Source organism: Panthera onca, chromosome B2, assembly GCF_046562875.1.
Source record: "Panthera onca isolate mPanOnc1 chromosome B2, mPanOnc1 haplotype 2, whole genome shotgun sequence".
Taxonomy (NCBI): Eukaryota; Metazoa; Chordata; class Mammalia; order Carnivora; family Felidae; genus Panthera; species Panthera onca.
The window spans coordinates 74,459,359-74,471,623 of record NC_138343.1 but is presented as its reverse complement, the minus strand read 5'-3'; the positions used below and the strand labels follow the sequence as shown (position 1 = coordinate 74,471,623).

The window sequence follows — 12,265 nt, the reverse complement described above, 5'->3', positions numbered from 1 at the left end:
AATGCCTGTCATGTAATATAGGCTGTAGTATTATTTTGAAGGGTCCCTGCTTAATTGAGGCTAAATTCTAGTAAAGCTCCATTTCCATAAGGTATTCAGTCAATGAAACTGTTCTAGTGTCAGTTTCCAAAAAGTTTTAAAGGCCTTTAAATTTCACTTTGGTTTTCTGCAATTTTCATCGGAATATGTATACCCTTTTGTTTCCCAGGGTAAAATAGATGAGTTAACTGAAATAATAGAAGATGTTTACATATACCTATATGTGCTATATGTTTCGCTTTTTTGTAACTTGAAATTTTTCTTCCATATGTCTTTTCCTTTTAAGACTTTGTGCAGCGAAGATGAATATAGATCACTTAAGGTTGACTGTGCAAATGGCATAGGGGCCCTGAAGCTGAAAGAAATGGAACACTACGTTTCCCAGGGGCTGTCAGTTCAGCTCTTCAATGACGGCACCAAAGGGAAACTCAATCATTTATGTGGGGCTGACTTTGTGAAAAGTCATCAGAAACCTCCACAGGGTATGTAGAAAATGTGTTTTTAGAGTTCTTTGAAACCAATCTTACTTAAGAGACAGAGGTGGCCAAGTGAGTTGAGTCATGCTGCTCGTCCTGGCTCACCGCTTTAGACATCTGGACACTTTTCTTACTGTCCGTGCCATTCGAAACATGGTCTATGCCCTTTGCCTATGAGTTACACGACTCCTACAGTGTGTAGGCAATGTCTGGGGGAAGGGCGGGGGGGAATCAAAATCAGGAATTGGTGTTTTAAAGCAGTAGTTCTCAAACTTCAGTATGCGTGAGAATCATCTGAAGGGCTTGTTAGCGCACAGATTCCTGGGCTCTACTCTAGAGTTTCTGATTCTATAGGTTTGGGTAGAATTAGGATAGGAAAAAAATTTGTCTTTCTGTCAAGCACCCAGCCTTTGTTAATGTTGCTGGTCTGGGGACCACACTTTGAGAATCCTTGATCTAAAGGATAGCAATAGTGACTAGCATTTTTCACCTTACCTGAGTTAGACACACTATGGAAAGGGAATGCAACTTGGCTTAATTATAACTGTCTGCAAAATCTGTTTTCTCCAGTTGGTATATTAGGAGGAAGACTGTAGTTGTACTAAGAGGTGGTCTATGTTTAGCTGCGTTGTAAATCCTGAATTGTTAGCGGGTGGGCCAAACTTGGCTTACGGATGTATTTTGTTTGGTCTCCTGTGTGGTGTGTATTGCATTACTTGTCGCCATTTAAACATTTCATGATTTTACTTAAATATTAGGAATGCTGGCTTCTCTTTACCGATGTCAGAAAATGTCCATTTTCATGTGGCAATAATTGGCTGCCATAGAGGGGCTCCTGCCAACTTCAGACAGGACATGCATTCTTCAGAACTCCACAGACCTCATCCAGTTGCCTCTCTCCTTTACGTTATTCTGCCTCACTGTAGTACACATTTACATTTTTAGTTCGTCAGCTAGTTTGAACTCCTTTTTGTTGAATTGCTTGTTTTTGTTGAATTGACAGTTTGGTTCTAGATCCTGCATCTGTCCATCCATCTAAATACTGAGCTCTTCTCTCCCTTGCTCTAAGCACGGGTGGTGAGAACAAAGGCAAGAGAAATGTAGCTGAAAGTAAATCTTACAGCTTGCAGCGCACTGATAAAAACCTCAGACGTGCAGAGTGTGACATACCTCAAGGGACTTATGGTTGCCTTAATGTTGATGTTTTATTAGAGACTAAAAGCAACCTTATCTTGACAATAGCCAGATCTCTGTCAACCTCGCTTTTAGCATATAGAAATGCCTTAGAAACTTATGTTATCTCTATCCCCCGCCAACCTTAAAAGTATATAATCAGTCACTTCTCACAGTCCGAGCGCAGCTCTTTCTGCCTGTGGGTCCTGTCCCCTGCTATAAGAAAATCACCTTTTCGCACCGTAAAATGCCTTAAGAATTCTTTCTTGACTGTTGTGCTTGGCGGCCCTGCACCACGGGGCTACAGAAAGAACAAAACCATAGGCCCTCACTTTTCCTGAAGCGTGTGTTATGCCTTGTAGTCAACCTTATATTCATATTCCTCATGAAAGCCTCATGTTGGATTTGTCCACCTGCTGCTCTCATGGCTAAGGAACAGCAAAATCTTCTAAGTTTGATGTTACAGTTGCTGAGGTTTTAATAACCCTATGCAAATTACACTGGCCATGTATCTCTCACAGGTTACAATTCTTCCCTCTAACTTACCAATGTTTCTTGTTACTGATGGTGTGAACAAATAAAAATCACTTCTACCAGAGTTGAAGCACATAACTCATCTGTTGATTATTTTTTATATCTAAAGGGCATCACAGTTCTAGGTAAATTGCATTCACAAATAGTCTGTAGCTTTCACCAAACTATGGGAACTTTCCTTACCAAACCAACTGGTTTATAAAACGGAATTTTACTTTATTTTATATTTTTTAAATCTTTATTTTTGAGAGCGAGAGTGCAAGCAGGGGAGGGGTAGAGAGAGGGAGATAACAGAATTCAAATAGAATCCAGGCTCTGAGCTGTCAGCACAGTGCCTGAGGCGGGGCTCGAACTCACACACTGTGAGATCTTGGCCTGAGCTGAAGTCAGACGCTTAACTGACTGAGCCACCCAGGTGCCTCTGGAATTTTATTTTAATATTATATCAAGTTTCAGCATAGAATTCTCCTTTTCCAGTTAGCTATGAAAGAATTTACCCTGTAAAAACTGCCAGTAAACCTGTATACTATTTAAAAATTAATTGGGGCGCCTGGGTGGCTTGGTCGGTTAAGCGTCCGACTTCGGCTCAGGTCATGATCTCACGGTCCGTGAGTTCAAGCCCTGCGTCGGGCTCTGTGCTGACAGCTCAGAGCCTGGAGCCTGTTTCAAATTCTGTGTCTCCCTCTCTCTCTGCTCCTCCCCTGTTCATGCTCTGTCTCTCTCTGTCTCAAAAATAAATAAACGTCAAACAAAAAAAAAATAAAAAAAAAAAATAAAAATTAAGACATTGGTTTTTATTTGGAAGGATAATTTTAAGTACCTCTTGAAAAGTGATATGTGGAACACATAAGGCCAGTTGTGATCATACTTTAGTGAAATATTTTTCCCTTGTAATTAATGTAAGAGAAAAAACTTTTTATATTGAGTTTTATCCCTATTTCTGTGACTGAAATGCATTTTAAAATTCTGTGTGCTAGGAATGGAAATGAAGTCTAATGAAAGATGCTGTTCCTTTGATGGAGATGCAGACAGAATCGTTTATCACTACCTCGATGTAGATGGTCACTTTCATCTCCTAGATGGAGACAAGATAGCAACACTGATTAGCAGTTTCCTTAAAGAGCTCTTGTTGGAGGTATGGTGGGATGATTGACTGCTTTTTAAAACAAGACTCACTGGTGACTAACATGTCTCAAAGGCACAATTTATACAAAGTTCCTTACATCTGTGGCCAGAAAATACAAGACGACACATGGTAATTTTAGTCATTTCACCATGGGGCACGGGTTTTCGAACCTGAAAGTAGTGCTCTTTTCTTCCTTATACTGGCAGAGTTTTATGATTCGAAGCTTTATGAAGATTTTGGTGTCTTCACAACTGACGCTTTAGTGAGCGTTCCATCATCACTCCCAAAGCTTTAAACAGAAGATTGCATCCTCTGAGAGATGTATTTACTATGTTATAATGTGGTTAGTAATGCGAGAGAGGTTTATTCTCCTTTGCTCTTTTGGAAACCTTAGGCCAGCTTTTAGTATAGCATGTAATGGGAAGTAGTTATTATAATGTGGAAAAAGCTATACTTTAAAAGAGTTCAATAACTACTTTTATTTAAAATACTAGAGAGGTCAGGAAATCACAAGCTTCTTTTGGAAGGAATCCTTGTAGAATTTAAATAATGCTTGGGGGATGGGTATTGAGGAGGGCACCTTTTGGGATGAGCACTGGGTGTTGTATGGAAACCAATTTGACAATAAATTTCATATATTGGAAAAAAATAAATAATGCTTAAAAGTATTTTAGCTTTTTTTTCTGGCATACATGTAAATTTTCATTTTAGGCATTTATTGCATAAACTGGTAATTTTGGCATCCTTTAGAACTCTCATTATATGTTTGCTTTTGTAGTTAGTGTTTTTACTTTTGATGGCAAGGCAATTATCATTGTTTTTATCTAGATTGGAGAAAGTTTGAATATTGGTGTTGTACAAACTGCGTATGCAAATGGAAGTTCAACACGGTATCTTGAAGAAGTTATGAAGGTACTGAACCATTTCCATTTTCTGGTAGCTTCTTAATAATTCTATCTTAAGATATTTCTGTGAGGAAAACAGTGTGGTCATACAAGTGAACAGCTCGCAGTACATGAAGCTGAGCTGTTGTCCATTTAAGGCTAAGATATTAAGATACGGGGAAAAAATTGTCCCTGGTGCAAAAAGGGAAAGAGACTCCCCCACCCCCCACCCCTTTTCTTATGAATGTAAATGTTTTAAAAGGCTAAGCAAATTTTATAGTTCAGGAATGTTTTCCCTAAGGGTCTAGAATCCCCTCATTGAAATGTAAACTTCCGGGGAAAATAGCATCCTGTCTCCCAGGCTCCTGAGAGTTTTAAGTTAGTTACAGCTTGGAATCAGCCACATATATTTACTTGTTACCGAGATATGAGAAGATTTACTATTCTTTTGGTAAGGACTAAACACCGATTGCCACCACAATTATCAGGTAAATTTAAAATAAGTGGTCCTGTAAAGTCTTCTTGAGAAGCAGGCCTATTCAGTAGACATAGGAACTATTGCTTTGGGATTTCACAGGCGGGGAGAGAGACTCGGCTACTCTTAATACAACAAGGAAAAGTGGAGACTTAATCCAACAAGGAAAAGTGGGAGAGGGGGTTGGTGGATGGAACATTACTAAGGAATCTTCAGGAGTCAGGATTCCGACTGAACATACCTTACAGGACTCCTGTTGAAGACAGGCCGGGGTGGTTAGATACTACCTGGGGTATGGTATGGGGTGAGGACTTCGATCAGTTATGGAGGGTAGGAGATTCTTGCTGAGACTGGACTCTTCCAGACATGCAAGGATAGGACCTCTTTGGGATCACAGGAAAAGTTTGTTCAGGGATAGAATCTGTTACTAGTTACCTTCAGCTGTATTATAAAAGGGTGAGATTGCTGTCTGTAGTTCTTAACAGATTTCCTGTGGTGTGCATCACAGTCTAGCTTGAGGTGTGTTCAGTAATCAAAACTGTTTTCTTACTCTTCTATAGGCAAGTTTTCTGGGTTGTTAGAGGAGGTTTTGTATCTGATTTTTTTCCCCCAACATCCCCCAGATAACTGACCATCCTCTGTACCCCATCACCTGCTCTAAGAGTTGGAGGGTCCATGGCCAAAATTATGTCTGTTTGCCTTTACTCTTTCTCACTAGCTAGTGTATTTTCCAACTTTTGTGCATTCCTTTTCAAATTCCTGCATTTTACTAGTTTTTGTTGCTTTTCCACTCTTTTTAAAGCAGGGGTAGCAAAGTCCAATTCTTGTAGAATCTGGATAAGTGAAGACAAAAAGTACAGCAGGTGCATAAGGACTAGGAAGAGTGTGCCCAGACAGGCCAGCTGCTGTCACATTTAGTAGGATTCTTCAAGAAAAGCTGAAAATCTAAGTTTTTATGTGACTCTCCTTCCTACTACTTTTTAAGTCTTGACAGCTGATTAAAAATTTAAAAGAAATAGGCAAAATAAAACACATCTGGAAGCTGCTAGTTTGCGACATGATTTAAATATAAAGTTGCAGTAAACACACTCAAGGAACTCCATTGGTGCCCAGTTGCCCACCATTTATCAGGGATTCTCAGTATTTGGGTTATCGTTTTAGTATTTCTTTTCTGTGTTAACATTTTTATAGGTAATATATACCCTGTTTAAGAAACAAATACATCAGAAACTGTTACTCATCAACCCATTCTCCTATGGATGAATTAAATATTTTTAGCTCTAACCTTTCTCGAGGTCTTCTAAATGCAATCAATGGCCAATCTTATTTTATCTTGATCTCTTTTGAGATTTGCCACTATCAGACTTATTAGCCACTCTTCTCTCTCAGATCCATCCAAGGCTTAGGCTGCCCAGTGTTGCTAGTTCAACCATCGTAATTTCTTAATGGGATTAGTCCTAGAAACCTCCTAACCAATGTCTTTTAACCTTCTAAGCCACGGGTTAAGAAACTGACCTGCCACGTGTTTATGAATAGTTTTATTGGAACACAACCATGCTTATTTGTTTCTGTTATTTTCTGTGATTGCTTTCACACTGGTGGCAGAAGTGAGCAGTCGTGAAAGAAATACGGCTGTAAACTTTGAAATATTTATTATATGTCCTTTTATAGTAAAGCTTGCAGACCTCTGTAAACCATTCTCCACATTGTAGCTAATGGAGCTTTCTACACAATTAGATCATGTCACTCCCCCACTTACAATCTTTCAATATTTTATCCGGGGATGCTCCTCTTTCTCGCCTTGCTTTTTCCCTTGGTTGTGTATTTCTATAGTTGCCTTCTCTCTCCCATACTAACACTTACCACTTGGTATTTTAATTGCGTGTCTTCCTCACTAGATGGCTCCCGGTTTGTTCCCTGTTGTAGTCTTCGGAGAGTAAGTATATAATATGTATTTGCCCATTGAATAACTGCTATTGTGTTTCTTTAAATATGTGTCATAGGTACCTGTCTATTGTACTAAAACTGGTGTAAAACATTTACATCACAAGGCTCAAGAGTTTGACATTGGAGTTTATTTTGAAGCAAATGGGCATGGCACAGTAAGTTCTCCTTAGTTACAACCAGCTTTAGCTGGACTTTCTTTTTAATGATGGGAATTTTCTGAGTAGTAATACCTTATAATCGATTCCCACTTTGTTGAAATGATCAGTATGACAGTAGAGTAAGATTGGGTTTACTTAATATATTCTTATGTGTGTTGAAACTGGTTTTCTGGGGCGCCTGGGTGGCTCAGTCGGTTAAGCGGCCAACTTCGGCTCAGGTCATGATCTCGCAGTCTGTGAGTTCGAGCCCCGCGTCAGGCTCTGTGCTGACAGCTCAGAGCCTGGAGCCTGTTTCAGATTCTGTGTCTCCCTCCCTCTGACCCTCCCCCGTTCATGCTGTGTCTCTCTCTGTCTCAAAAATAAATAAACGTTAAAAAAAAAAAAACATTAAAAAAAAAAAGAAACTGGTTTTCTTTTAGGTTGTTTATGATCTTTGAGTGTGAACAGATAATACAATTTGTTCCTACAGGTTTTGTTTTTTTGTTTTTGAGAGCACGAGCAGGGCAGGGGTAGAGGGAGAGAGAGAATCCCAAGCAGGCTCCACGCTCAGCGTGAAGTACAAAGTGGGGCACTGTGAGATCATGATCTGAGCCAATATCAGGAGTTGGATGCTTAACTGAGCCACCCAGGCACCCATTTTTAGTTTCTTAAAAAAAAAAAAAAAAAGAGAAAGAAAGCAGTTCTTAATTTTCTTACAAGCGGACTGTTTATCATTTAAAATCTTTTCTTTGAACTGGCCATAGGTAGTGAAAGTTCAGTAGCTGTGGTAAACTGAAAAGTGTTGGAATGCTTGAGAATTAAGTTATGAGCGACTAGAAATGAGTGTAAGTAGCAATAAGCATGTAAAATTTTTATGGTGCTTTTTGTAGGCAGAATATTTAAAGAATTTTTTGAGATATAGTTCACATACCTTAAAATTCACCATTTTGAAGTGTACTAAGTGGTTTTTAGTGTATTCATAAGGTTCCAACTTTTGTTTAAACGTTTTTATGCCACACCTCATTTCGTAAATAGATTGGAGGTAACCAACAGAAAATGTTACCTAGGTCAGATTTTCATTAATTCTGAACTGGCTTCTAGAGGCCTTGATCATAAGAAAAATAATAATTTCTCAGGAAATGCAGTTAAAATATAACTTCAGTGATCTAAGGCAGAGGTTGATAAATAATTTTAAAGGGCAGATAGTATTTTAGACTTTTGGCTCGTAAGGTCTCTGTTGCACCTGTCAGCTCTGCTGGTGTAGGATAAGGGAATGTGTATGGCTGTGTTCCAGCAGAAATAGTGACCAGAGTGTAGTCTAGTTTACCAGCAAACATGTCATTTCATCAAGTGCTGACTATAGTATTGAGCCACTCTGACGTAACTAAACTCATGGGCAAAACATTTTAAAATGACAGGAATCTTGAGGAACATGATGTATATCATATACATGGTACTATTTGCCATAGTAAGTACAATGAACTCTTCTTTTATCTAGCTTATATCCTTTAAATTTTTACGACAAGAAAACTCTGCTAGTTGTGTTGAATTCTGTATTCTTTCAAGTAAAATGGATGCAGATAGGCTTAAAGAACTGGTTGCACAGAACTAATTGAGCTGGCAGAGGGGCAAACATAATATACTCATCATGTACATTTGCCTCTGTCAGAGTGGTATTTTCTTTGTAATCAGCTCTTTGTATTTTGATAACCAGTTCTTTAATTCATGAAGTATTTTTTTTCTCCAACTATTATCTTTTGGGTTCTGATGTGATCTTGTCAATTTCATACATTCTAAGGCTACCATTATTTTTCCCTTCAGTTTTTCCAGATTCATTCAGAGTTTCAAAAGTGGTTTAACTTGGATGACTGGGCACGAAGAGAATGTTTTACGACTGTGTGTTTATGCTTTCCTTGCAGGTACTGTTTAGTAAAGCTGCCGAAACAAAGATAAGACAACTCACAAAAGAATTAGAAGATGAGAAAAGGAAAGCTGCTGCTAAGATGCTTGAAAACGTTATTGACTTGTTCAACCAGGTCAGAGCTGGAGGGTGGTGGGCTCTTGGTTACTTTACCATTGTTCATAAGGTAGACAGAATAGTGTGTTGCATAAAAAAGTGGAAAAGTCCTGGCAGCTTCCTTGCCACAGTGGTATATACAGTTGAGATGGACACTGAAATGCAGTGACAGAACGCTGATGTGCTTCCTTACCCCTGTATTTTATGATGAAAACTTGTAAGTATAATGAGTAGCTCGCATCTAGATTCAAAACTCTGCTACTGAGTCTATGTATATGTGTCAAATCAGTGAGATTGGAGTCTATACAGTATGGCAGAGGAAGCAAAGAGTAGGACCGGAAAAAGTGACAGAACTAGTATTTGAATATCTTGCACATAGTAAGGCACTTAACATACCTCAGTGTAATCCTTGCAGTACCCAGGGAGAGGGGTTGTTATAATTCCCATTTCGTAAATGAAGAAACACAGGGCTTGGAGCTAGTTATTCGGTCTTAATTTTATAGATAAGGAGGAAGAGTAAAGGCAAGTTTCTCAAGAGCTAGTTTCAGTATTCTTTGTAGAACTCTTTGTGGTCTTTCCTTTTATTTCTCCACACTAGTTTAATAATCTGTGTGAGGGTGGGGAGGAAGCACAGGAATACTGTGATTTGTTTTCTAAGAGCATTCATATCCAAGGGTACACTTTCTTTCATTGTGTCTTGTAGGCAGCTGGTGATGCTATTTCTGATATGCTGGTGATTGAGGCAATCTTGACGCTGAAGGACTTGACTATACAACAGTGGGATGCTCTTTATATGGATCTTCCAAACAGACAGCTCAAAGTTAAGGTCTGAGCAATATTTTAAAATTACTTCTTTTCTGAAAATTAACTAAAATGTATTATCTCCAATCTCTATATGAAAAATATTCCGTGTCATGTTTCATCGTGTACATGTAGATATTATAGAAAATGCCTTATATCCTGTTTTCCCACATCTTAATCTTAACCAGTTGTTTGAGAAGTATTTAGTTTACCGACTTGAAAAGAAAAAAGTGATACATATTCTTTATAATAAAGATTTTATTGTGGAAAATTTAAAACAAATATAAATGTGGAGAGAACAAAAAAATTAAACCGCTGTGTTCTCAGTTTCTACAGATTTCAGCTATTGTCCTTCCCCATTCTCCATAGCCCCCATGTTATTTTGAAGCAATCCAGCTAGCCTATTATTGCAAGTGAAAATATTTCCTTTGAATTATTCTTGGGTCACGCAGAACTTCCTGGGGCTAGCTAGATGCTGAGAAGTAGGATCTTTGGGCTTAAATGGAGAGAAATTTTTTAAAGGCAGTTCATATAAATGCTCAATGATTTCTGTACAGCTTTATACCAGTGTACATACTCACCAACAGGATTTGTGAAAGACAATTAGAGGTAGTAAAGCCCGAGGTCACAGAAGTGGCTACTGATTGGCATATTTAGGAGATTTTTATCATGACCCTCTTACATAATAGGTTGCTGCTTTGTCAACAGTTTATAGAAATAGTTATTTGATCAGGGACTTAAGTCATACAGTCCTTCCTGGCTACTATTGTAGTGGTAACTGTAAGACTGTGGAAATGTTGCCTGTTTTTGCTAAAGGCAATCTTTAAAGCTACAACTGAAATTAATAATCCTGATTTTGGCAGAAATAAAAATTATAAATTTTAATGTAGTTGCACTCTGTGGTACAATAAGCTGAAATGTAGGTCTGTTACTGTTGAAATGGCCACAGTCTTTTGGTGGGAATTCTGTTGAACAGGTTAGGCTTATATAGTAACAGATATGAAATGCTTGTGCATAGGTTGCAGACAGGCAAGTTATTAGCACCACTGATGCTGAAAGACAAGTAGTTACACCTCCCGGACTACAGGAGGCAGTCAATGACCTGGTGAAGAAATACAAGCTTTCCCGAGCTTTTGTCCGGCCTTCTGGTACGGAAGATGTAGTCCGAGTATATGCAGAAGCAGACTCGCAGGTAAGCTGGGATGATTCTATTGAAAAAATGTGCGGTGAGAGTCTGATACCATGGGTAGTGGGGGTCGTAGTAGGAGAGAAAAGAAAACCATTTCAATAGTGTTGCAGTCTCACTGTGATAATTGTTTATGGAGATTTTTAGGTTCATATTAAGACTGTAAGAGTACTTTCATCAGTCATTGAACAAAATTAGACCAACTTAGTTTATTTCCCCAAATATTTTTCTTTTTATTCCAGACTTCCTATTTCTAACCATGGTATGAATAATCAGTAGATACTTTGCCACGCGTTAGTCTTCTGTGGCCTGAAGTGGATGATCCTTTTTTTAAAAACTCCTTTAAAAACATAATCCTGTTGCTTTATGAAAACAACAGGCTTTGAGGTACATGTCTAACTGGTACCATCATCCAGGTTGATGGAAATTCATCTTTGTCTCTGGACTTTTGATTTGTTTTTCAAAATAATTTCCTTTAAACAGCCTTGCTCTGTGCCTCTGCTCTTTTCCTAACAGGGTCAAGACTTCATGGTCTCGATTTTTTAAACTTTGCCCTCTTCACACACTCTTTTACTCTTAAACCCTTGATCAGTGTTTGCACAGCTAAGGCAGTCTAGAGTGGGTTGAATAGGCACTCAGAAGGAGGCCCTTATAAGGGAGCTGGCAGCTTTTTGGCAGAAGCTTAGGCCATCCCAGAATATAGTGAATAGAAATTGCTGGTGGATGGGGAGAAGCCATCTGGGACTTAAATGGTTATTTACACTTAGGCCAATTGTGGCCGTACGTTTAAGGACTAGGTTTTATTGAATTTATTCAGAATTTTGGAATAACTAATTTTACAATTTGATTTGATTAACCAAGAACTCACCGGACTTGGAAGAATTTGAGTTTTCCATTTATTTAAGAATCTTGGAATTTGTTACTGAAAGGTGAAAAAACAAGAAAAATTTTCATTTGAGTATGCTAGTGAGACAAAAAGTTCTCTTCCCTTCCCTCAGAGTTGTAAGTTACCTGATAGATGCTGTCTTTCTCCTCTAATCTCCTTTTGTGTCATTTTCAGGAAAATGCGGATAGCCTTGCACATGCAGTCAGCTTGGCAGTATTTCAGCTGGCTGGAGGAGTTGGAGAAACACCCTAACCAGGTTTCTGAAGATAATTTTTATATTCATGACAAACTGGATTTTTAAGAACTTTTTACAAAATAATGGTACTGCCACTAATGTGACAGGTTCAGACACATTTATAATGTTTACGATGCACCTTACTAGATTGTTTCTAGATCTGATTGTTTTTCTTAAACACTACCACAACTGTTATTTAGAAATAGGGAAACCTTTTACCTGTTAAAGTGAAACTTGAACCAAATTTCAGTCTCACTAATGTAAAGTGCTCGGGGCTTAATCATTACCTTTATAGTACATTTGGGGACAAATTCATGAGGGCTGCTGGAAAATTAAACCTTACTACCAA

General features: G+C 38.4%; 1 protein-coding gene across 3 annotated transcripts in view; it reads left to right on the top strand.

Annotated features, from left to right (window-relative positions):
* Positions 1–12,265, top strand: part of PGM3 (phosphoglucomutase 3) — a 23,432-nt gene extending 11,167 nt beyond the window's left edge. For 2 of the 3 annotated variants that reach the window (XM_060616051.3, XM_060616052.3), the window contains exons 6-12: positions 326–521; positions 3,200–3,357; positions 4,177–4,260; positions 6,711–6,809; positions 8,711–8,827; positions 9,512–9,634; positions 10,628–11,817. In XM_060616051.3, coding sequence (XP_060472034.1) covers positions 326–521; positions 3,200–3,357; positions 4,177–4,260; positions 6,711–6,809; positions 8,711–8,827; positions 9,512–9,634; positions 10,628–10,900 — 1,050 coding nt within the window. In that variant the 3' untranslated portion in view covers positions 10,901–11,817. Of the gene's footprint in view, positions 1–325; positions 522–3,199; positions 3,358–4,176; positions 4,261–6,710; positions 6,810–8,710; positions 8,828–9,511; positions 9,635–10,627; positions 11,818–11,855 lie in introns of those variants that run through there. The other variant, XM_060616053.3, reaches the window with a different exon arrangement.